Raw genomic sequence first — 26,777 nt, 5'->3', positions numbered from 1 at the left:
AACAAGCTTCTGCTTGAATTAATTGGTCTCCTTCGAGCAGGTGCATTGTACCTACCCTCAAGTTGGTTGAGGAAGAGGTGGACTTTGGGCGCTGCTTTCTGAAGTACCCATATAAGAAAACGATCCAGCTTGTCAATTGTGATGATCTCCCAGGGTACTATGAGGTCCTGCCTCAGGTGAGTTCATTTCTCTTAGTGTTTCTACCGCTGAACTCCTTCAGTAGGAAAGCGGCATCCTACTGAAGAACCATGTTTCTGAACACATGGCCTTATATAATCCTGAACTTTAATCCTCAGATAACACAAAGATGGGGTTGTACAGCCGCAGCTGGATTGCCATCTGCATGTGTAAACAGCTGTAGGTGTAAATGATTGTTAATTTCCTAGGGAAATTGCCCTTAATAAAGAAGGGAAAAGTGTCAGTTAAGCCAACACGCAGAAGCGCACCTGCAAATAATTGCCTGTGAATGAACCATGCATGAGAAATAACCTGTTTATGCTGTGACTTGAACAACAGCACTGAGATATGACAGTGCAGTTTTTGTAAGTGGACTTGTTGAACCAGAAGAGTAGAAGCAATGCTGGGAATGAGAAAGGAGTTAGCCCGTAGCATTTTATGACATATATCTCTGTCCCTATGGCTCTACACCTAGCTAGCTGGGAGACTAAGTAATCTGATCTGTGAAGAAGATTTAACAAGGTGTATACAGGCTGGAGTAATGGGAGGTGACTAATGAGATAAAGCTGATCAAGAATATATTTGTGTCTAAATCTTAGTTGTGTAAGCACAGTTCTCTAATTTCATGCAAATAACAGATCAAGGGGTGGGGATTATTTGGCTATGGATTTATTGCAAATTTTAAGGAGAGTATGGGAGCTGCTTAGGCTGCATCACAAAAATACAGCTCAAGACAGACACTGGTGAAACAGTCAGAATTTTGTGTTCGGTTCTTGTCATGACTTCTGCAGCCAAGTCAAGTCTTGAGCCAACTCAAGTCAACTCAAGGACAGGCTAGGATAACTCCCTTTTCGTCATCAACAGGTTTCTATGGAAAAAGAGTTAGAATTCTTACGTGGGCTGCTTGGAGCAGACCTGGAAGCCAAGCACATAGGTGATGGCATCTGCAGCCATCCAGGCACTCAGCATCTGGGCACTCAGCACTCAGCAGCCAGCCAGCAGCTCTCATCATCACCATGGCGTTTCAGAGCAGTGCCACCCCTGGTTTCAGGGCTGCGAGAAGGATGAATTACCTGCCTAAAGCATGGGGTTTCAATGGAAGTCCAACACCCAGGAACCAAGAGGCACAGTTTTCATGCCATAGTTGAAACAACATATAATTTTTTAAAAAATCAAAACATGGATAAAGATGAGATTTGTATTAACTGATTTATTTCCTTTTTTTTTCTCTGCCTCTGGCTTCAGTAGGGCTCAGCAGAACACTGCTGGACAAGGTGGTTGTGTCAGGCCATATCACATACACGAGGAGCACGGGGCTCTGGATGAATGAGGCCACATGCTCTGTCCTTCTCCCGAGCAGAGACCTCTCTGGGAGTTACCCAAGCTTATTCGACCATGGGATTTTTAAGGCTTGATTTGTTCTTCTTACACAAAAGCTAGAAATCTACCACATGGTGCCCTTCCTAGGATCACCCATTGCTAAGTGGCTGATGACATTTGAATCACTCATTCGTTTTCTCATAAAACACACACACACACACACACACACACACACACACACACACAGAGTGAGTATATGCTTGTGGCTATAAAGTGAGCATGTAGAGAGGAGAGGCCTGTTCCTTGCCCTACAAAGTTTCCAGCCTGGAGAGCAGATGGGCATGGGGATGGTCACAGGACTGTTCTTTGCATGCTATGGAAAGGAGTTCACAAGATGCTGCCTGAGAACAGAGGAAAAGCCTCCACCCTAGATCACATACCCAGCATGGGTGGCAGTGGGGTTGGGGCGAGGGTCAGCCTGAGTGTGCCAAGTAAGCCATTCTAGCAAGAGGAACAACAGGTGCCAAAGGATGGAGATGGGAAGCAATGGCATGTATTCAGGCCAAACCAGCAGTATCTGTTGATGGAATACAGAGTGACAAGGTGGTGGAAACTGAAGCACGAAGGCCAGAGGCCAGGCTGAGAAATGCGGCAGTACAGGGCTATCTCCCCGAACTGTGGAGAATTTATGCCGGTTGGGCACTTCATTTATCTTTCCCTTTTCGGCCTTGTACACACTCCATTTACTCAAACATGCTCTGGCTGAATTGGGGCCCCCCCCCCCCGCCTGTTTGCCTGAGTGATAAGATTCAGTACAGTACTTGTTTGGAAATGAATGAAAGAATGTATTTAGCTTGTTCTGTGTCGTGGCTTGCTGACCCCTTGGTTTGTCTGTTCCACCAGGTGTATGGCAGTGAACCTGCTGTGCTGCTGTCCAGCCCCGCCCCATGTGGGATCATCCCTCCCCACAGCACTGCGCACATCCCACTGGTCCTGGAGACCCAGGTCATCGGAGCACACAGATCCACAGTTTACATCTCTGTCTTTGGGAGCCCAAACCCTCCAATGGTGAGAGCCAGTTTTCTGGACTGTAAGTTTAAATTACTTGACTGATTGTCCAACATTTTGAGGTTCCTAATTTAAGGCATATGCCATATGCAGAAATCCCCCAATTATTTGTAGTTGTAATGTTTTACATTTCACTCTACAGTGGTAAAATGCAAATGCTGTGTTTCTTAGGAAACCTGTTTGCAGATATATCCTCATGTTGTTAAACTCAGCATGGCCATCCATGCTTCCCACATACCACAGCAGTGGGAAGGGATGCAGCTTCTCCCAAGAACACTTTTTTGCTTCTGATTTTACTTAAATGGATAGCTAGAAGCCTCTATAGAAACTGACTTTTAAGTTGAGCCATTTTCAGTTGTTGCTGTGTTCTTTCTCTCACATCAAACACAGGCTTGTTACCTAAAAAGTGTTGGAGATGGCCCAGTTATCTACGTACATCCCACCCAAGTTGATTTTGGCAATATCTATGTCCTAAAGGACTCTTCCAGAATTCTCAACCTATCTAACCAGTCCTTCATTCCTGCGTTATTTCGGGCACGCATGGTAAGTGAATTGTGTAAACACAGTTTTGACTTAAAGGCAGTAACCCAGTTTTGCAGCATGTCTTTGAAAATGATCATTATGAACAGGGATTTGCATGGTTAAACTGCATTAAACCATGACATTCTGTGTCCAATTTCTCTTTATTATGATCCTTTCATTGATTAAGAGACGTGATGTGTGCATGTGTTTTGGCAAATAGGCAAGTACGTTGCACATAGTCCCAGTTTGGGAAGATGCTGCAGAGGCCAACCAGCTTTCCTAATAAACAGTTCATAATCTGAGCCCAACCTTCCCAGAAATACCTCCCCACTGTCCGTGTCACTGAAAGAGCCCCTTTTCATTGGAATCTGCTTAGTCACAAACCTGTGTGCTTACTCCATTTTTAGTCTTTCTCCATTCCAAGAGCATTTTAAGGTAGTCTGTGAGCTTGTTTGAAGCACAAGGCAATGTTGTGCAATCCTAACAAAATAGGATTTAAATAACTAGGCAAAGACAGATCAAAAAGGAGATGTAACACAAGCTTAGAAATGTGTTCACCTTACTTCTACATGTGTGATAATGACTCTAACCCATTGCTCATTTAGTAACATACTATTCAGTCTCCATGTGTTTGCAAGTCTTCCTCGTGTTTTGACTTCTTGATCTCTAGCTTCACTCCATGATGATCTGAGAAGATGCCTGGTATAAGTTCAATTTTTTAAAATTCGCTGAAGCTTGTTTTGTGGCCTGTAACATGGTCAATTCTGGAGAAGGTTCCATGTGCTGATGAAAAAAAGTATTCTCTGTCTGTAGGATGAAAGGTTTGGATAGATATCAACTAAGTCCATTTGCTGTAGAGTTTGGGTGAGTTCTGTTGCTTCTTTGCTGAATTTCTGTCTCTTTGATCTGTCCATTGATGTTAATGGGGTATTAAGGTCCCCCACTATGATTGTATTGGAGTCTATTTCTCCCTTTAAACCCATTAATATTTGTTTCACGCAGCTAGATACTTTGGCATTTAGCACATATACATTTATTATGGTGATCTCTTTTTGCTGAATGTATCCTTTGATATTTATGTGGTGTCCTTCTTCATCTAAAAGATGTTCTTCACACCAAAATTTATATCATTTGATATAAGAATGGCTACACCTGCAAATTTTTCTTTACCATTCGCTTGGAATAACTTTTTCCATCCTTTCACTTTCAGTTTCCTCTGATCTTTGTTGGTGAGATGTGTCTCCTGTAAGCAGCAGATAGATGGGTTTTGTTTTTTGATCCAGTCCTGCAATTTATGGCATTTGACTGATGAGTTTAAGCCATTCACATTCAGAGTTATTATGGATAAGGGGCAGTTTTGTCCTGTCATTTTAGCGATGGGTTGTTCTTTGATTAAGTCTTCTGTTAGCCTTTTAGTGGGATGTTCTCCACATTTGCCTTTGTTTTTGATAGTTGCTATTCCTATTTTCTTTCATGGGAACATCGCTTCTTTTGGATACATTCCCAGGAGTGGGATTACTACACCATATGATAGATTAACTTTCAGTTGTCTTAGCACTCTCCATATTGACTTCCATAGTTGGCCGCCCCCTATGTACTTTCAACAAATATTTTTGTTTGAAAAGTAGTTACAGGAAGGGACACACACACACACACACACACACACACTTTACCTGATGCACCACAGCATCAGCACCTCACCATACTTTTTAAAACTTTTTTTAAAAGATTTATTTATTTTTATTGGAAACTCAGATTTAGAGAAGGAGAGACAGAGAGAAATATATTCTGTCCACTGTTTCACTCCCCATGTAGCTACAACAGCCAGAGCTGAACCGATCCAAGTCAGAAGCCAGGAGCTTCTTGCAGGTCTCCCACATGGGGGTAGGGTCCTAAGGCTTTACTGCTTGCTTTTCCAGGCCACAATCAGGGAACTGGAAGGGAAGTGGAGCAACCAGGATACAAACCAGTGCCCATTTGGGATCCCAGCTGTTGTAAGGCGAGGACTTCAGCCTTTAGGCTATTGTGCTAGCCCCTCTCTATACTTTTAAAAAATTTCTTGTATGTTGAATGAGCCAGTTGTTTTGTTAAAGTGAGACTTGTTCTTTCTCATCAAGGTTCTGTGATTCTGTTCTCTGATGCTTTTGTATCAGTTTATGGCATCAGGCTCCAGGTGCCAGGAACCCAACGTGGGATGCAGTGGTCCACTGGAGGATATGTTTGTCCCTCTGGTCTCTCTTGGAAAGCTGCTATTCCCTGGGCTGTGGCATAAAGCAATTTCAGTTGTAGCTCTCATTAAACTCCTTTCAAGTTCCAGCCAGCCTTTCTGTTGGATTTCCTGGTAAATATGATATGCATTAGCATTGTGAAAATTGATTTATGCTAACCTAGACATTAACTGCAGTGGAAAGAAATTAATATAACATTTATTAAGTTTCAACTTGATATATGGCACCAAAACCTTCAGACTCATTCTTACAGAAATTGTAAAGCATTAGGAGAGTGTTTCAGTAAATCGCCATTTGTTCTGTAATTAAAGCTGCCACCTCGTCAGGTGGGCGAAGCTCTGCTCTGCTTGCCGACTGCCCCATCAGGAGGGGTTGCTGTCTGTCCTCTTGGTGCTGCCCATGAATATCAACCCCTCCTAAATGTGGCTTCTGTTGCCAACCACACATGGACACACCTCACGGTGACCACTTAACAGAAACCAGCGGTTGTTCTTAGCAGATGGAAAAGCCAGGAGATCGGAAACCAAACACCTAGCTTCACAGTAACATTAAGGAGCCTAGTGACAAAGTACCTTTGAATCTGTCTGAAACAAATGCTGTGCAAAACAACAACAAACCTGAGGCCTTTTCATGTTCTGTGGAGTGAGGAGTGACAATTATGTTTCTTGTGTTCTGTTAAATCCTGATTTATTGTAAATGAAAAATAGATTGATTAGTATGAGAAAGAGTGTCATGTGAGTGAGAGCATTGGGTTCACCTTTGCTTTCGAATGCCCTCCCCCAAGTATTATTTGGAAGGATTGAATAGGTCATCTGTCTCCCATCCAAGTACTAACCAGGCCCGACCCTGCTTAGCTTCCGAGATCAGATGCGATCAGGCGCGTTCAGGGTGGAATGGCCGTAGACTGAGTAGGTCATCTGTGGCTCAGGGTTGATGAATCTGAGTAGTGAAGGGAAAGGCCTTCAGACAGTGCAGGTTCTGCCCATGCACAGAGAGTTCTCTCAAGAAAGGAGCTTCTCTCTGTCTCCCTAAAGCGAGAACATGGTGGTGACTGGGCTGTGGGTGAAGGGATGTTTGCTGCTCTCCATGGGTGCCCTGTGTCAGACAGAACCAGCACCTTGCTTGGCACTCTTAGGAAGCGTCTGTAAGTTCTTTCCCTTTCACTCTGGCCAACTTCAGCCTGGCTTCCGAAGCTAGTTCCACCTTGGGATTTGTTGGGTGCTCAGATGTCTTTGCTGTGCTGTGAGCTGAAGGAAGAGGCCATCATGGTTTGATACTGAAAGTCCTGGGGCCAGGAAGCAGGAATTGTGATGCGTTATCCCAAGTTGTTTCTTTTAAAGCATCTCTTTGTCTTGGTCACCTGTCACACCGTACATCCTGTGATGTGGGAGCAAGGCAGGAATTGTGCTGTTGCCTCTTGTTCAGATCCATGGCCCTTAGGTCATTCCTCATGCCAGCAGGAGACTCTGCATTGACTTGTCTGTGGGTCTGTCTCCTTTGAATAACAGTTTCTATGCTGCATTTCTAACACCTGGCATCGGGCTTGGCAGTTCTGATGGTGACATTAATTATAATTAAAACCACCAATTCTGACCATTTACCACCTTATGTTCAGTATCAAATTTATATTATAATACTGTCATAAACACCATTTTAATGAGGTATAAATAAAATAGATACAGGCTAAATAAACTACCACGGTTGTCAGTGACAGGCTTGGTTTTGGCCTCCTGATGGTCTCATTTCAGTCAGTGCTATTTCCCAGTGTGCCACTGCCCTGTCTTACTCTACCAAATCGCAGCGTAAGGAAATCGGTTTATAAATGAAGAAAAAATCATAGTTTCATGTCCATTAAAGCCCACTCAGACCTAGGAGAACATCAGTTGCTAAAAGGGAAGGGAGAAAAACATATGAAGCATTTCTGAAAGTGAGAAGCGCCCCGGATAAGCTTTGCTCAGTGGTGTGCTGATACGTGCATAGGTGAAACATCACACTACGTCACTTTCAACCATCCGTAATCCCCTGCCTTGTCTATCTGAAACAGACTCAAAAGCTACTCTTCAGCTTTCGTGTTTTATCCCCTGTGACTCAGTGTAACAGAGCATTCAGCTTACACGTGTAAATGTACATAAAGATTTTTGACTATCACTGCTCCTGAACAGATTTTCAAATTCAGTTATGCTCGTCTTTTGGCAAAACAGAGGCAAGTCATCAGGTATTTCACATGAGGTGAGATTCCTAGTGCTGGACTGGGTCCTTTGTAGGACATGTACTAACTGTGGCCATCACCAGAGAGCTCATTTTGCACCTGCTCCTTAGCAAGCTGGCTGTGCCTCATGCTGCATAGCTTTCACCATGCCTGAGCTCTCACTGCAGACCCAGAACATGTACCTGTGCACAGAGGCCTGCATGGGGACTCAGTGCTAGGCAGATGGCTAAGGCCCAGTGTTTTTTATTTTATTTTATTTTATCTTATTTTATTTTATTTTTAGTATATTGCAGACCTGCTTAAAAAATATGTATGTATGTATGTATTAATGTATTTATTTGAAAGAGAGGAAATGACAGAGTGAGGTCTTCCTGCACATCCCTACCAAGGCTTTTGGAGAGAGGACGTCCTTACAGTGCTACAACACAGAGGGTGTGTAAAGTACAGACAGAGGGAGCCACGTCACAGGCCTCAGGACGTTCAATCTGCCCTAACATGGAACCATTCAAAGAAACCACGAGGAGGAAGGAAAGAAGTGAGCGTGAAGCAGAGACCAGCTACGGTTGTTGTGTACTTCGTCCTTTGTTTGTAGCTTTGTTTCCTAAGACATATGTTGAGAAGAAAATACTAGGATTCAGTTCACACCCCTGCCGTGTGCAGCCGCACAGCCCATACACGCTCACCCTGGGTTCTCTCTGCCCAGTCAGTGGGTGGCATGGCTCAGATTCTCTGGGTTCAGAGAGCTCACCAAAGCTCCACGAGAAAACTCCACTGGCGCTCTGACTTTCTGAACTGTAGCCTAGTCCCTTTCTGTTCCAGCACTGAGATATTTGATTCTGGAGGGCAAAATTGCACAGTGGATGGAAAAATTGCACAGTGGGACATGACACTGAAATCTCATGCATGTTAACACCTTTCCCTGTACCTGCCTCAGATTCGTTATTAGGGAAATCAGACATTAACAAAAACATTAGCCCTATATACAACCCATGGGCCCCTTTCTTTTCTCTTATATCTAATTTAATTTGATGTTTGATGAATTTTTAATTTAAATAAGCCACGTTTTTGTATTTAATTAATACATACATCCATAAAAACTAAATCGTGATTTTTTGAAGTTAGTGTGTGTGTATATATATAACAATATAAATAAATAATATTACTGTGTGATACCCCACAACTTATTTTGTAGGCTATTTGAGTAGGTGCATATAAATTCATAGTAGTCTTTACTTACTGGCATTTTATTTCTATTTTTCGCAATATATTATTCATTTTGGTACTCATTTAGGCTTTCTGATAAATTCTATTTTGTGTGATAACATTATTTTATTGGCTTCTTTTTATAGTTGTTTCCTAGTATTCCTTTTCATTTCTTTATTTTCCGTTTTCATGAGTATTATTGATTTAGATGAATCCTTTTTAATCTGTGGTTGGGTTTTCAGAATCTAATGAAGATCCATCTTTCCATGGGCAAGTGTACTAGTTTTCCATTGGTGCTTCAGCGCAAGCATGAACTTACAGTTACAGGGGTCAGTATGAAAATAGGTCCTTTTGGTGGCTCAGGAAGAGGGGCCTGCCTTGAGCCACTTCCACAGGCTGCCTGTACCCCTTGGCTCAGGGCCCTTGCTCTGTCTCCACAGCCGGGAGCATCTCTCTGCCTCCTGCCCCACTTCTGTCCAAGGAGTTGGGTTGTCTTGTGCTTCTTTTCCAGCACGTTAGCAGGGAGCTCTGTGGGAAGTAAAGCAGTTAGAACTCAAACCGGTGCCCATATGAGATGCCAGCACTGAATGTGGCAGCTTAACATGACAGGCCACAATACCAGCTCCACTGATGTCTTGGGTTTTTTTTCTTTCCTTTCTTGGCCTCTCTCCCTTCTTCTTGCTGATTTATATCCTTAAAGCTATTTGATGATTTATGATACTGCAGCCTGGCGTGATAGTTTAGCCAAGTTGTAAGATTCTATTTGATGCAGTTTTATTCCGTTTTTAACTCTTTAATGATTGGCATCTGGAATTAATTGCTGCTGTCAAAAACTCCGCTCCTCGTCTGATTATTGTTCCTTGATAGGCAACTGGTACTTTCTCACTGGTTTCTCTTAAGACTGTGTTTTTATCCCTGTTTTTCTTACAGTTCTCTTTAATATCAAGGAATTTTAAATAAAAAGCTTCAATCATTATCTTTTGAAATATTTCTTTTTGACTGTTCATCCTGTTTCTTTAGAAAGACATGCACACATACTTAATGAACAGATCCTAATTGTATAATTTGCATTTACATATATATGCATATGTTTCTAATACTACTGATTGTACTACCCTACGTGTCTTATTATTTTCTCTTACATATTTTAATTTCTTTATTTCTCTGTTGTCTTATCAGTAGTATGTCCAGTTTAAAAATTCTTTGAATTTTGCAAGTCTGAAGTTTATCTCGCTTATTTTACATTCTCAGTTTAACATCAGAGACTGTACTTTTCAATACAGCTGTTCTTAACTGCTTGTTCTTGATTTCTGCCTCATTGTTGTCTCACAATCCTTGTTCTATGTATGTTATTCCATTCTGCCTCTTCTTTAGGGTCTCAGGTGCGTTTCTCAGTGATGTCAGTGTGTTGATTGCTTAGAGATGGATGTATTACCCGGTCATCTGTGTCTGTCCTGGGCGCTTGGGAGCTTCAGTGGGGACTCAGTCTAGTGGAGCTGATCTCATGCTCGGTACTCAGATCTCTCTTTACCCTGGACAGGAAGCACTGGTCCAGAATCATGTCTTGACCTTCCGTCCGGTAAGGAGAGTGGAGAAGTGACACGTTCAGTCATAGTGGTAGCCAGAGGCTTGGCCTAGGGTCTGTCTGCATGACAAGTTCCTCTTTCACTGCCACCACACTTACCACAGCTGGCACAGTGTAGTACAGATGGTTGTTGCAGCACCGTCACAGCTCTGTTCTGCTTCCTTCTGCGTGCAGAGAGGCTGCTGCGTCTGGGAATGTTGGCCAGCAGCTTCTGCTTCCTGTGGGACGATTTTGGTTTCCATTTTCTGCCCTCCTCTCCTGTTGCAAGACGTAGAACCCAGGTCTAAGACTTATATTTTGTCCTATTTGTAGCCCATTTGTTATCTCATTTTTTAGTATACAACTAAACCTTGTTGTTTTGTTTTCAGATTTTTGTATCTGTATATGCATTTAACAGTGCATTTTAAAGCTTATGCTGATTGATCTATAATTGACAGACTTTTTTCGATAGTGCTTCATGCATTTTTGCATGAGCACCTCCAAAGAGGAGACAAAATGTGTTTTCAGGTGGCATAAGAGAACACAGTTGTTTAATCTTCATCTTAATCATAGAAAATCTATGAAGAGATCATGCTGGTAAAGGAAATAGGAAGGAAGTAAAATTCCATTTTATTTTGGTGGACATTGTTTTCTTTTTAGGTATAAAATTCATGACCATTCAAAAATGTGTTAGACTCTTGGTGAGCTGTCCCAAGTGACCCAATAAGTGACAGGAGGATGCCAGAGCAAATACCATCAAGAAACTTCCAAAAGCAGAGATTTGTGTTGACCAGGAATTGGGAGCTTCCCACCCCAAGTTCTCCTGAAAGCTCTTTCACTTGGGTCAAGTTTAATGTGAAACTCAGAAGACAGATTTCAATAGGTCATATCGATGATAAACCACACTGAGCAAAGGAAGGCTATTGATTGAACCACCATAGTTAACGTGGTGGGTCAGCATCTTCCCTGAATTTACAATGACAGCTCTACTGGTCAAATGTGATTTGCTGGAATATAAGCCAAGGACAAAATGAAAGAAGGCAGGGGCTGGTAATTTTATCACTAAAGAGATTTCCATAAAACTGTCCTGTTTGCAAGCCTGGCCATCTTCATTCTGTCTGTCCCGGCTAGTAATTAGTTTTAGAAAATTATTTTTTCCAAATTAATTATTATTTAGGTATACAATTAGTACCTTCATCAAGGAGTTTAAAATGTCCTTTTTATGTGTCTCATAGTTTTTTTCTTGCAATTCCCGCCTTCCCTCCTTCTTGAAAATCTATAGCTTCTTTCCATTGCTAGCATCATCATCAACCCAACTTACATGGTTTTTAGCAGATTGGTATTGTCATTTTCAGCTAAAGCTTTTACTTTGTCTGTTTTGTGCACTGAAGTAGATAGTCATATTCAATATTAATCCAGTTTTACAAAATGAAGTAAAAATTTTATGCAGTGAACAAAAACAAGAAGCACTTTTAGTAGTACTGTGTGGAGGTTTATTGGTAGTACAAAACTTCTAGTACACATTTATCAAAATTACATAATGTTCATACTAGAGAACATTATTCTTTTCCTCAGTTCCTCACCTGTGTCACAAACTAAAGGTCAGAGACCCAAGAAGCATACATGGTACGGTAGAACTCCCTACCATGGCACCTGGAGTATGTCTGCTTGCTAATGTCAATGTGATAAATTTGTTGTATGCAACGTCATGCTTCATGCATGAGAAGAAAAAAAAAACTCTCTTTTGAAATGTTAGGGCAATAAATTAGGGTATATCTGGGGAGTAGAGGATAACATTTTCTGAGGGCAGGCAATGTCATGTTCCATGCCTGGCTTTGTTGTGTAGGACAGTCACTCAACAAATCATTGCTGCTGAATGTGTGTGAATGCTGACAGTATCCTGAACTATCAGTAACAAGGCCGCCAGGGCTGCCTGATGTGGCGAATGCATCTCATATTGGAGTCCTGGCTGCTCCACTTTCTGACCGACTTCCTGCTAATGCACCTGGGAGGGCAACAGAGGATTGCCCAAAGTGCTTGGGCCCCTGCTTCCCAAGAGAAAGATTAGGATGGAAGCTTGGGCCTCTGGCTTCAGTCTGGCCCAGATATAGCTGTTGCAGCTATATGAGGACCGAACCAGTGGTGTCTGTCCTCACCACTTTTCTCCCTTTCTCCTTTTCTCTTCTCCCTTCTTCCTTCCCTCCATCTCATTCTCTTTCCCTCTCTCCCAGTTTCCCTCTCTCTTTCCCAGTCTCTCTATTGGTCTGCCTTTCAATGAATCTTTGTAAAAAAGAGTAAGGGTGTTGTGATTAGACAGATCTGGAATCAAGTCCAAATTCGACATATTCTGACCCTGGGAAGATTATTTGCCTTTCTGACCTTTTGATTCCTGTCTTCGAATGGAACTAATAATGTCATCCAAAATGTGTTATTACTGCATTGCAAGTATGGTGATGCATTCAGAAAATCTCTGTGAAAAAATAAGCATTGAATATCTGGTACCTTTGATGATTGATGTTAACAGACTTAGAAAAAAAAAAAAGCCAGATGAAAGAACTTGGATTAAGACACACACTGTTGTGTCACAATAGTTGAAGGTCATTTGGTCTGTTTTTACATAAGAGAAAAAAATAAGGGAGACTCAGGCAGGAAAACTCGGATTCTGAAGCCTTGGACCCATCAGTCCACACAGCATGGAGCTATGTGCTGGAGAGCCAGGACACTTCCCCCACCTCTCTGGTTTCTGTGTTGCTGAATGCAACTATGTCCTTCCCCTATGAAAGCAAATGGGCCACCTAGCAAATAAAGCATTACATGGAAAATTTTGTTCCTTAGCTTTCTGACTCTGTAATCCCCTGGAAGCCTGCGTATTTAGTTGTACAGATGTCTGGAACCTTATGCAAACCATGTGCGTGAGCTCAGAGATGCCCTGCTTCCTTCTCCTGTCTTATGTTTGATCCAGTTCTGGAAAAGGCAGTGAGTTTCAGGAAACATTTGAAACAGAGGGAATCCTCCCAATCTCCTATAGTGCCAGTATCATCTTAGTTCTAAAATCAGAAAGGGAGTATAAACTAGCACAGTCATAATACAATATTAATATGTTTAATATATTATAATATATTATGCATGTTTAATATATAAGTATGGTAATTTTTAAATACAAATAAACTTGTTTTTTCAATTTCATTTTTAATATGCTTTTTGGAATGCCCTCATGCTGTTGAGTGAAAGTAGCTGGTAACAAAACAGTGTTGCTCCACGTGAGAGGGCAGGCCTTTGTATATGTAGATATACATAGTCTTTCTGTACTTACACACACACCACAAAATTCAGAATATGCACCTCAGAAATTTAGTAGTAGTTGTGTACTTGATGGAACTTTGAATGATCCTTTTGTGTTTATATTTTTAATTTATGTAAGTGCAGTTTTTTTTAAATACCTCATTCTTGTTTGTGGATGCAAAATTGCCTTTCATTTTCCTGAGACTGGTAATTATCACTATTTTATTTTAGGCTCCCTTCTCCTTGCATTATCTTTACTTCCTCCGTCTCTCTCTCTCTTTCTCTCTCTCACTCTCTCACTCTCATTCTCACTCTCTTTCTTTTCACTAAACCTTTACTGATAGAACTTGGCTAAGCAGTGCTTCGATGTGAGGCCCTATGTTCTGTGGATTTGGTAGTATTCAGCCAGGAGCCACCAGACATCTAGGCTCAAATGGCTCAAGTGATAATCTTCCAGTTTTGTGTATATGTTCTGACATTGAGGGAGAAAGGACCTGATTTTCATTGTGAAGACTTCTGTGTGGTCTACTTATTTTCATGATGCCATCCTGCCTTAGCGATATGTGAGAAGTCAGTAGCCAGTTTACTGTTATCCAAGGCAGTTCTTTCCCTCCTGTCTTCTTTGTATCTCTTGGGACCCTGCACCCGCATGGGAGATCTGAAAGAGCTCTTGGCTCCTAGCTTCGGATTGGCTCAGCTCCAGCCATTGCAACCACTTGGGGAGTGAATCAGCAGATGAAAGACCTTTCTCTTTGTCTCTCCAATTCTCTGTATATCTGACTTTCCAAAAAATAAATCTTGAAAAATAAGTGGCAAACATCCCCCACATGTAGAGTCCATGACTCTGGAACATGTTTGTGAAGTTAAGTGATGTGTGTACATGGATTTTTCTGTGAAGGGCTTTCTTGGATTTCTCAAAGGGAAGAAAGGATTTTTAGGAAGCACCACATGGTATCCTCAACATTGGGGGAGCAGGGCAGGTCTTGAAAAATATTCCTTGAGCAGTGTAGACTAGAGAGTGTTGCAACAGGAAGAACTGGGTGTGAAGTGTGAAGTTTTGATGACAGTAGGAGGGACCACCACTTACTCAGTATTTGCTCCGTGCCATACAAGGTAGTAGGTGGTTGGCACTTGTTTCATCCCCAAGTAGCACATTTAAGAGACAAAGTGTCCAGAACCTAGATTTTTTTTAACTAGCTCAAGGTTGCCTGGTTGCAAAAATAGAGTCTATAGATGACCACCAGGCCCATGATAACATCCTTTAATCATGACTCCGACTTCACCCCATTTTCTAATTTTCGGTTAATTATTATAAGTGTCAGAAGGATACACTTCAGAGCAGAGAACCTTAAGACCAGGGACACCATTTAGAAGACAAAAAGGAGAAGGGCCTTGGTGAAGCTCAGAGTACTGATTGTTAAGACAATAACATGTATCCAAAGAAACTATTGGTCCCTGTTGTCATGTGCTTCTGTTTATTCCATGCAAGGAAATTCTTGAAGATTCCAGTTGGAAAACAAGCTACCTTGAAGAAAAGTACTCTAAACCATGACAGAATGACAGGTCTGTCTGAACATAGTCACACCCGCAGTTATTATTGAAGTGACATTTGCAAACAATAACATCCACTTCTGCCTTCTGTGGCGGATATTAAACACACAGTAAGGAAATGTTTAGCAACTCAAGCAGTTTTACCTTGGAAGCTGAGCACTTCACAGGAAGTGCACTGGTGCCCAATGTTATCGTTGGATATGTGAAGCCTCAGAGAGGAGGGCTGACCCCAGTCACCAGCAGGCAAGGAGTTCCCAGCTGCAGCAGATCACAAAGGTCCCGTGCTTTCTTACAGTCATATGCACTTGTGTGGATGTGCATATCTGCTCAGAGTTGTTGTTTATGTGCAACTCAAATGACACCTGAGTTTTGGCCCCAACTCAGAGGAAAACCAGTGGCAGTTGTTGCAGTAATTTTGCTAGAACACTTAAGAAGGCTTGTTTGTTTGTTTTTAATTATCTTTGAAACAGATATGGGACACTCATTCTTCTATTGCTGAATAACAAAATGCACAGGATTGTGGTTTAAAGTCATGCTGATATATTATCTTAGTTTCCATGAATGAGAGATGCACGCCTGGTCTGGCTGCATCCTCTGGTTCTGAGATGGCAGGTGTGAGCTGTGCCATTTGCCATTTAGAAAGCTTGGCTGAGGGCCGCTCTGAGGGCCCAGGAATTTATTTCTTTGCAGTTGTTTATCAGCAAGCTTTCAGCTGCTACAGAGCCACACACAGCTCCCTGCCATGCCACCCCTTCCACGGGCCCTCACCTACATGACATCTCTTCACTCAGAGTCCAGTGGGGTGATTTGGAACCACGTCTGTGCAGTGCCTTCACAGCAGCACCTTGATCAGTGTTGGACTAAATAAATGGGAGAAGATCATCACACACCCCCAGAAGATGGTGAACCCTGAGGCGTGTACCTGCCACAGCCCCTAGCAGATGTCTGCTTCTGGCCGGAATATTGCATATTAAGTACTCTTTTAGCACCATGTTCACTTGATCAGTTTTGCAATACTTTCAGCAAATGCCGTCAAATCCATCATCACATGCAGCATGGGGCGTTTCAGATTGTGGTCAAATGATGACCATAGTTGTTGTTTGTGAGAGCTTTATATGTGCCAAGCACTGAGTTCTCACGATCACTCATCCACAGCTCTGTGTGGGAGATACAGACAGTACTCTGAGCTTCAGGCATGGCTAAGTGACATGTGCTGAGCCAGGGCTTCAAGCTCACATCCTTCATCTTTCAAAGCACTTCCTCCTCACCTGTTTCCATACCTTGTATGTATTGTGCTGTTGAAAAAGGTGATGACGTGTCCTCCAGAGATACGATCCTTATATTCATGCATCCATTGTTTAGCAGAACATGCCATCTATTAACAGGAAAATACCACATAGACTAAGTTCTCTTTAAAACCAAAGGACGTGCCTTAAAGTCAGACACCAAAGAGACCCAGGGAGTCAGAGCAGCATCCAGCCTGCCTCTTGGTAGGGATCTGAGCATCCAACAGTTCAGAAGGCCTTGTTCTTGGGATCTGTGATCTGTTTTTGCTGATTTTATGCCTGACAATGATTAATAAGCTTCATCAAAAAGGGAGGCTCACCAATCCAGCCCTGGAAAGCAACTCCAGGTTTTCTCTCCAGAATAGTCAACCTGTGTCAGCAGGATTCAGAATAGAAACAGACACGTCTATTGAAGACTACTGTCCCCTGGCTTGAAATAGCACCAAGGCTGGTGACAGCCCTCAGAGGACTGACCTGTGCTACTGGCTAAAACAAACAGTTGGAATGGGAAAGATGACATTGACAGTACTCTCTCTGAAGAGCATTTTCTTTTTCGATAAAAGAAGCACACAATGACATTGATTTATGTGTTAATTATAAACTGGATCCCGTAAGTGAGCAAAACTGTGCAGAATGCTCCAAGGCCACAAATTGGAAAAGAACCAACCGAATGAGCTCTTCTTGCCTAGAACTTTCTTATTTCCTTTTTCCTAGTTGTGCCTCCATTTGATCTTAGGAGCAAATGCACCTGAAATTCCCACAGGATGTCAAATGCCAAGTTGTTTTGCAGCACCTGAATTCTGATGGAACGAGCTCCTCTTCTTTTAGAATCAACTTAGAAAAAGAGAGCTGAGGGCAGTCCCAGGGATGTGGAGGTAGAGTGAGTAAAGCAGCAGGAGTAGTTTTATCAGACCTCCCTCTGCTCTGGGCCCAGAACTGGACTACATTTCCCAGTCTGCTTCAGGGTTAGGTATGGGATGCATGGTTGAGTTCTGGCCAGTGGAAGTGGACAGAAATGATGTGCACCACTTCCAGGTTTGGTGCAAGAAATCTCAGCACCTGCCTCTCCATTCCCTTTCTTCTCATTCGATCAGCTGAGTGCCAATGCACAGAGTCTCCTTTGAAACTACAAGTCAAATAAGTCAGGCTCTGTTTAGCTGAGGTCCTGGGCTGGCTAAAGAGAACAGGAGCTGATCCCCAGCCCTGTCACCAATGGGAATTGTTGTGAACCATAAATAACCTATTGTAGTAAACCATTGAATGTCAGAGGTCTTTCTGTTTCAGCAGCCACTGCGATCTTATCTAAATTGAGAGCCCAGAATTGAAAAACTGTGAGCAAAAAGACAAATAGTTCCAAGAAAAGTACTGAGTTTCTTAAGCATGAAGTATCTATTTCTGTGTATTGCTTCAATTGTGTGGGTCATACTGGAAATGATATAAGTCACGAAATTTCTTGTCTACTGGAATAGGAGCTCTGCATGAAGTGAAGCTAGCTGGGATCACTTTTAAATAGCTATAGAAATTGAATTGTATTTGCACCTCTTTTAGAACTCATTTTTGTGTCATTTTCTGTGGTTAATGTATTAGGAGTTTAGCATTTTCACTCAGACTATTGAAGTAAATTTTGGGGGTAAAATAGAAACATGTATTGGAGAGATTATTTCTTCGGACTGGAGCTGTGGAGTAGTGGGTAAAGCCACCATCTGAAGCATCAGGTTGCCATATGTTGTCAGTCCCAAATACCAGCTGCTCCACTTCTGAACCAGCTCCCTGTTAATATGCCTAGGAACAGTGAAGGTTGGGAAAGCCGGAAGTGCCTGGCTGCTGGCTTCAGATTAGCCCAGCTCTGGCTGTTGTGGCCATTTGGGAAGTTAAGCAACAGATGTTAGATAGCTTGCTCTCTGTAACTCTTCCTTTCAAATAAGTAAATCTTTTAAAAATTGTTTCTTTGGTTCTAAAGAGCAGAATATTAAGACAGTCAATTCATGTAATTATTCCTACCAATAATAATTGACCTCTAATTCTGAACATTAAATGTGTAAATATCACTTTTTTACTTAGTATTTTAATATAAAATTATAGACAATAGTAGACTAACGTTCCTAGAACATGGAAACTATACTTGATGGTTTCTCACTCCATTACGACTAAGTTACTATGACTAGGAAAGTTCCAGAGAAAAATCTTGAAAAGCAGATTAAATCATATAAGATTGAGCATTTTCTCCAAGTGTCCTTCAAGTAGAGACGGTTATTGTTTAGACAGTTTATAAATATGGTATTTGTTTTCTTCTCTTTTTATCTTTAGAAGTTTTCCTATTCAAGAATCATAATAGGACTCGTTTTCACATTTATTATTTATTTAAGAGAGAGAGAGTAAGCTCCTGTATGCCACAAGAGCCAGGAAAGGAACCAAACAGAATGCAGGAGCCAGGTTGCCCCCCATGTGGTTGGCAGAAACCCGGTTGCTTGAGCCCTTATCCCCACCTCCCGGATTAGCTGGCAGCCGGAATCAGCAGCCAGAGCTGAGTATCAAACCAGGTGCTCTGCGTTGTGGGGCCGGGACCTCTCAGCAGCAAGGTTAGACACCTGCCCCCCAGGACTCTAACGCAGGTTCAAATCTGTAATTTCCACAGTTAAGATGCCCTCCTCATCATTTACGCACCCCCTCATTACATACAGTTCACAGTTTTGAAAAACATTCTTTTTTTGCTTCTTTTGACTTAAATTTTGAAACGCAATTTGCTTGTTTCTCACATAGACATTCGAACCAGAAAAGAAATGTAACTAGCTTTCTGGTTTGTCTAACAAGGTTTGTGTTCAGATGTAAATTGGGAAGTTGACATTTTGGTTTAAGTATTAGATTCTCCGCAAAATAAGCCAGTCCCCAGAGTATAAATATCTTGTGTTTTTCCTGATCTGTTGTAACTAATATGCAAAGTATTTTAAAAATTGTCATCTGTGTGAGCAAACTTAACATTTTGGGATTTGATTATTGTTTACAACCTTTGTTTATACTCTTGAGGAACAGTGGTTTTTTTTCTACTTGCTGTTTTTTTAATTCGTTACCCAGCAAAGGGTTTTGCTTGTGATTCTGAAGTGAACTGAAAGCACGTTATTGTAAATTAAAAAAAGAAAGGAGGGCAGTGGGAAGTCAGGATTAAAGTAAGGCAGGAAGTATCATTATGTGCAGCTGAATCTGCATTGTGAAAAATCCAGATCTTTTTTTCACCTTATGGAAATAACATTCAAATTTTTTTAAATAAATAAGAAATTCTCCTTAAATGAGTGCATATTAGCCGGTTCCTAAGACAATGACCGTTGAGACCCTCTGGCCTCATCTCATCTGTGACCCTGAGCAAGACCCGACATTCCTAAGCACTCACTACCGTGGGATGCGAGTTCACTCACTGACATCTGTAGCAATGACTTAGAATGTGCAGGGTACATTCTGCTCAGATTCAAAGACAAGCAGCGCAGCTCCATTCCCAGCCCATTCTAAGCTTTTCAGAAGTTTCTGCTTCACGCCAGCATTGTTCCCAAACCCCCATCGAGCTACATGTAGTTTTTTTTTTCCTTGCTTCATATCCCTTTTCACTATGAATACCACAGAAATTAAAGGGAAGAAGGCCAATTTTAGACTCTAACATCCTCTAACATCAGCGCAAAGGGCAAACTTTACAGTTGTGTTTAAGTAGGTTGTTTCCCCCTACGTGCTTGGCTTTGTAGGGCTTGCTCAGGGATACCACCTTCACAGGAGCTTGGGGAGTTTAGGATGGCAAGCGTGGGACTCATCAGGCTCTCCTCTAATGATCTGGCAGAGTTTGGCTTTCCCATCGGTCACCATCATGGAAGTTTCCAGATGACCTCTCAGCCTCTCCTTTTTCAACCTCTCCTCAATGCATTAAATTAGTAACCACTACACATTTCCCATGAAGACTAACCCACCTGTATATCGCAGAGTAATATCTTCCCCAAAATAAAAATGGAACTGTCACAATTGATTTTAAGTGATTGAGCAATCAGAATAGGGAAAGGATGTGCCTTATTCATTTTGGGATACCTATATATGTGATTAGGGTAAGTTGTGACTTTTCTTTATTAATTAATAGCATGATACAATTAAGAATTACATCTCCTGACATTTAAGCCAGATTTTGCATTTGAAGGCAAAAGGAAAGGTGTGTGGTCGTCTGTGTGTTTCCCAATGGCTGCAACAGCCTCTGCTTCACCCGAGGCGATTTCACCTGAGGCATCTTTCTGACTCAGATTTCTTGTTTACTCATGGATCTCTATGAATGCCCTTGTTGTCAAATGGTTAGGGGAAGCAAGTATGTTGAGTGCATGCTAGTATTTTCCACAATGGCTAGCCCTCCAGTCATTCATTAAGCATCTGCTGTATTTACCATACTTGAAAAGTCCTCAAAACAATTTTCAAATTTGCAGATAATAAGAGGGGCCTTGGGGGAACAGCTAATAAGTTGAATGCCATAATCAGAATTGGAAGAGCTCTCAAAAGACTGAAAGCCTTATGAAAAGGATATAAAATACCAAGAACTGAATTGAAAATTAAAAAAAAAAAAACAATGTAGATGTGCTTAGCACCCAGGTGAAGGATGAATTAGGGAGCTGAAAAATAAATCAGAAGAAACCATTCGTAAATGAAGCAGAGAACAAAAGAAAAGTCAGCTAAGAGGTAGGGGAGGTACAATAGGATGTCACGCACGGTTTAATTGGAGTCCTACAGAAATAGGAGAAGGAGAAGGATAATGCGATGTTGAAGCGCACAATGGCTGATACCTTTTTAGAAATGAAAAATGCCAAAACTACAGATTCAAGGAGGATATCAAATCCCATTCAGTATGCAAAGCTAATTCTGTGCACTAATTCTGGCCTGAAGGTGGACCTGCAGCAGAAACATCCCAAGACAGCAAAGTCTTAAAAGCAGCCTAGAAAAATATGCAAGATTACTCCGCTAAGAACTGAAAGTTATGCTTAACTAGAATGCCTACAGCGTGAGTGCTTTTCTGTGGTTTGCCACTCACTGTGCCATCTAGGTTTTCTTCTGAATCAGGGAAGCAAAATTTCAAGGGTTGCTGAGCATAAAGGATACATTCAGTTAACCCTACATCGCTCCCAGGGGGTGGCCCGAATACCCATGTGTGGACAGTTCAAAAAGGCTCACCGCTACTTAATATAAGGGAGGTGGATTCTTTTTCCTTTTTTAGTAATTTGAACAGTTAAAACGTGAGACATTTTGCCTTACAAAAGAAGTGAGTTATCACTGCCATCAAGGGTTTTGATTAAAGGATAGAGGCATTTATTCATTCATCAAATATTTATCAAACAGCTACTATATAACAGGCCTGGTTATAAATGTTGGGGATATGTGAATAATCACACAGGATAAAAATTACAGAGCTGATAGCCCAGTGCAAATAGACAAGCTTGATCAACAAGCAAATGATGCTGAAAGATGATAAATACTTGGGTAGATGAGGACAGGGGAGTAAAGTAAAGGTGACCAGGAGAGCTGGGTAGGGGTATGGTTGCAATTTAAAATGTGGCAGCTTGGAGTGGGCATTTGTTGTAGTGGTTAGAAGGCACTCATTCCTTATTGGAGCATGTGCCTTTAATGCCTGTCTTCAGCTGCTGATCCAAGTGTCCTGCTAACGCAGACCCTGGGCGACAGTGGTGATTACTCCAGTAATTGGTCTCCTGCCGTGGGAGACCTGTATTGGGTCCTGGCCTCTTGCCTCAGCCCCAAATTCAGAGCATTGAGTACATTTGGGGAATGAACCACTAGGTGGAAATTGTTTCTCTCTTTTTCTCTGTCCCTCTCTGTTTCTCTGCCTTCAAAATAAGTGAATAAAAAGTAACTAATGAAAGTGTAATGATCATAGTGGGCATTATGGAAAGGTATTATTTTGTCAAAGAACTTGCAGAGAAAGGGAGTGAAGTGTGAAGGTCCAAGCAAAGGAATAGGTTAGAGTCACTCCCAGTTCTGTCACTCAGGGCTGTAGTGCAAAATGACCTGGGGATTTTAGTTAAGACAGTAATAATCAACATGATCCTGCATTGTTTATTAATTGAGGCTTCCTGTCCTCATTAAAACATTAGGAACTTGGCATTTGAAAAACATTTCTTTTAAAATTTTCAAGTTCCACAGGGGGGAAATGGCATCTTTTGTTGGTATCTCAGAATTTGGAGATTAGAGCGGGTAATTAGTGTAAGCTTGTTAAGGAATTGGGCTGTCATCCTGGGAAAGAGATGTAAAGAATCTTTGCAGAGCATTCAAAAGCAGAATTGTAGGTTTGCTCTTCAGAATCAGATGCTTTTTGAAATAATAACGAAAAAAGCCAACAAACATCCATCTGCTTTGATTCAAAAACATAATGTTTGTCTCTGATGTTGAATTCCATGGTGCCAGTCATTTGAAGTATAGAGGGCTTCAATGTGTGCAGAATGAAAACCAATATCTTCCTGCTAACTTGCAGTCTTCTGTTGCAGGCACGCAAAAAATCTCTTTGGACCATTGAACCCACTGAAGGCATAGTTCCCCCAGAAGCTGATTTTCAATTGGCGGTGACTGCCAACCTGGATGATGTAATGATATTCAAGGACACAGTCATCTTGGACATTGAAAACAGCAACACCTATCGGATTCCAGTCCAGGCCTCCGGCATTGGCTCCACTATTGTATCAGATAAGCCCTTTGCTCCGGAACTCAACCTGGGGGCACATTTTAGGTAGGGAAATGTCATGAACCAGTTTTTATAGCTGTGACATACATTGCATAAGCTGAGCCAGCACCACTCCTTTAGGAAATTATTTTTCAAGTAAACAGAGCTAGTCTCCTCAGCTCCTTCTCCTGCTCACTCCCCCTCCTACCTGTTGGCTGCAGTAGCCATAAGAAGATGCCATCTAGTCATAGACTGGTTGTATCTCCCAGTCTTTGCACCTCTACCCTAGATAAGAGATGATTATAGGAAACTTAGAGTGAGAATCTCCCTATAACAAAGTTAAACTTTCAACCGTTATTTTCCTGTTTAATTCCAATGTACTGCTAGTCCCCCTGCACAAGTATAGAAAATGTGGATACAAAAACATCTTAATGGGGCCCGGCGCGGTGGCGCAAGTGGTTAAAGGTCCTCGCCTTGCTCGCCCGGGATACCATATGGGCGCCGGTTCTAATCCCGGCAGCTCCGCTTCCCATCCAGCTCCCTGCCTGTGGCCTGGGAAAGCAGTCGAGGACGGCCCAAAGCTTTGGGAACCTGCACCCGTGTGGGAGACCCGGAAGAGGCTCCTGGCTTCGGATCGGCATAGCATCAGCCGTTGCGCTCACTTGGGGAGTGAATCCTCGGACAGAAGATCTTCCTCTCTGTCTCTCCTCTCTGTATATCCGCCTTTCCAATGAAAAAATAATAAAAATAAATCTTAAAAAATAAAAAAAAAACATCTTAATGGTAACCTAAGTAGAGTTCACATAGGAAAAGCAAGTAAGTTTTGCAAATTTATCTGATGAGGTATTTCAAAACCTGGTACTACGTTTGATGTTGTCTCCTTGCGTTGCCCCATCATCCCACCCCACCTCTACACCATAATGCCATCAGTTGAGATGGTTGCAGTTGACTTCACCTGATCTTTTTTTTTTTTTTTAAAGATTTATTTTTATTATTTTTTCATTGGAAAGGCGGATATACAGAGAGGAGAGACAGAGAGGAAGATCTTCCGTCCGATGATTCACTCCCCAAGTGAGCGCAACGGGCCGATACTATGCCGATCCGAAGCCAGGAGCCTGTTCCCAGTCTCCCACGCGGGTGCAGGGTCCCAAAGCTTTGGGCTGTCCTCGACTGCTTTCCCAGGCCACAAGCAGGGAGCTGGAAGGGAAGCGGGGCTGCCAGGATTAGAACCGGCGCCCATATGGGATCCCGGGCGTGCAAGGTGAGGACCTTTAACCACTTGCGCCACCGCGCCGGGCCCTTCACCTGATCTTTTATGAAAACCCATGAGGTCTTGATGCTTAAATACAAGGAAGTACACCAGAAACACCTTGAGTAAAGCAATCTAAATATGTGTATTAAAGGGCATGAAGTTTTGAGGTCAGTCTATTGATGAAAATTCCTTCCACGTTCCTTGGAACACTCATCAGCCATCCCTAATGACTTCTGGGTCCCAGTTAAATTTGTGCTTGTCTGTCCAGTGCTGGGCACAGATCTAAGAAAGGTGGCATTCCTGCCTTCTGGTCTAGCAGATGCTCTATACCTACAGAAGATGTGATGGCAGGAACCAGATAGAAGCCTTCCCCATGGTCTGATCCATACCTCCTTTCTACTGGTCCATCTATAAAGCAAGGGACTTCACTGAAAATGCCATAAACCAATAGTAAAGTAAGTAACAGGCAAATCAGAGAGTTGAACTGCATGTATTTGAACAACCTCAGATCCCGTGACTTCAGGTAAATCAGCCACTTGACTAATGTCTACCTCGTTCTGATAGCATCATAACTTAACTTTTCCTGCATTGCTTAAACATAAACGTAAATCACATCTAGACAAGTAAATCCTAAGAGTACGCAGAGTCATATAATGAGCCCTCTGCCTCTCCTTTCCTAGCCTAGAGCCTCATTACTACCACTTCAAGTTGACCAATAAGGGACGTCGAGTCCAACAGTTGTTCTGGATGAATGATGACTTCTGTCCACAAGACAAGCTGAAAAAGAAGGAACAGGTTAAGAAGAGATACGCCAAAGACCAGCTCCAGCCGCGGCCCCAGGGCTGCCAGAAGCCTGGGAACTCCACATACAGACCTGTGTTTCAGCTCCAGCCCGTCAGGATGGAGCTGCATCCAGGCCAGACCATCGATGTAACCCTGGAAGGCTATTCTGCTGTCCCAAGGGTGAGAGGATGGCATGCTTAAAAGCTGTTTTTTTCCTAACTGACTCTTTGCCATATCATGTCTGTTCCTTAGGAAGATCCCTTGACATTTGTCTGAGAAAGGATGTGGTTTTTCGTGCATTGCTCACAGCACTGAGTTACCATGGTAGCATCCCTGACTTTCAAGGTCCAGCCCTGCTCAATTTTCTGTTTGTTGCTGGAGCTAGCATGAGCCTAACCTTAAGGGACCGTTTGAAGCAGATTTTCATTATTATGACCAACAGTGACGAGCTAGCGAGTTTATGGTAGAAAAACATTAATGTTTTTGTTTTGTTGTTTGTTTTGTTTTGGGTTTTTTTTTTTAACCCAAAGCAAATTTCCCTGATAATACTTAAAAACACTAACAATATTTATTCAGAAGGGTTATTTTCATAGATTCTGTTGATTGCCTCTTCCAAACAGGTCTTAGGCCATCACTGGTTTCTTCCATCCCAGCCTGACTACAACAGAATCCCTTTAAAGTGTCTATCTCGTATCACAGTGCCTGGGCTTGAGTTCCAGTTCTGTGCTGGATTCCAGCTTGCTGCCAGTGCACATCCTGGGAGGCAGCAGGTGACAGCTCCAGTTGGCGTTCTGCTGTTTACACAGGAGGCCTGGATTGAGTTCTTAGCCCACAACTTTGGTCTGGCATCTGAGGAGTAAACCAGAGAATAAGAAAGCTCGCTCACTCTGTCTCCTTCTCTCTCTCTCCCACTCTCCCCTCTGGCTCCCCATCCTGCTCTCCCTCCCTCTGTGTGTGTCTGTCTGCCTCTCAAATTAAAAAGATGTCATTTTTCCTGAATAAATGAAAGAGCCACATCTGTCGCCAGCAACATGCTTTAATTTTCTGCCAATTATTTTTTGTTAATTGCATCATCATCATGTGTTCTGCTTAAACTTTTAAGCAGATCAAAACTATGTATCTATTTCAGAAACTAAATTCAGCTTAAATTTTACAAAAAAAAAAAAAAAAGAACCCTCCCTGAATTTACTTCCAAATCATGCAATGTAGCTGAGACCTGAATTCCTTAGCATCGCAAACCAAACCACTCTTTACTGCTTTCTTCTTTATAAAACTCTGGCATTCCTGGGTCCAAAGAAATACTAGTTTGTAACACATAATTTTAAAATACGTATGTTTGAAAGACAAATTTTTCCTTCCACAGTTTTCAATAAGTTTAATAAGAAATAATATAACTGTTATTGACGTATGAGACCCATAAAGGATTTTATCTGCCTTGTTTATTACTCTTTTGCATGCTTAGCCCCTACCACAGCTTGTGACGCATAATAGATCAGGTTTATATGTGTAAATATATACATATGTATATTACATGTTGGCAGGGGGAGGGAATGCAAATTTATTGCATCCTTGAGGCCATGAGAAATAAATAGAAAATCCATCAAAGCCATGGTTCACCAACCCAAACACACTATGTGATGGGGAGCACTG

General features: G+C 42.0%; 1 protein-coding gene across 2 annotated transcripts in view; it reads left to right on the top strand.

The window, feature by feature from the left end:
• The window catches only part of HYDIN (HYDIN axonemal central pair apparatus protein), a 235,599-nt gene that overhangs the window by 88,968 nt on the left and 119,854 nt on the right, over positions 1–26,777 (top strand). For both annotated transcript variants that reach the window (XM_040982405.1, XM_040982404.1), the window contains exons 15-19: positions 41–176; positions 2,401–2,565; positions 2,956–3,108; positions 22,920–23,158; positions 25,025–25,307. In XM_040982405.1, the coding sequence (XP_040838339.1) occupies positions 41–176; positions 2,401–2,565; positions 2,956–3,108; positions 22,920–23,158; positions 25,025–25,307 (976 nt within the window). The remainder of the gene's footprint in view (positions 1–40; positions 177–2,400; positions 2,566–2,955; positions 3,109–22,919; positions 23,159–25,024; positions 25,308–26,777) is intronic.

This window comes from Ochotona curzoniae, unplaced genomic scaffold (assembly GCF_017591425.1).
Source record: "Ochotona curzoniae isolate NIBS_2020 unplaced genomic scaffold, NIBS_Ocur_1.0 contig_3622, whole genome shotgun sequence".
In the NCBI taxonomy this organism is placed as follows: Eukaryota; Metazoa; Chordata; class Mammalia; order Lagomorpha; family Ochotonidae; genus Ochotona; species Ochotona curzoniae.
Note: the sequence above shows the minus strand (reverse complement) of the source record. Positions and strands in the feature narration are given on the sequence as shown.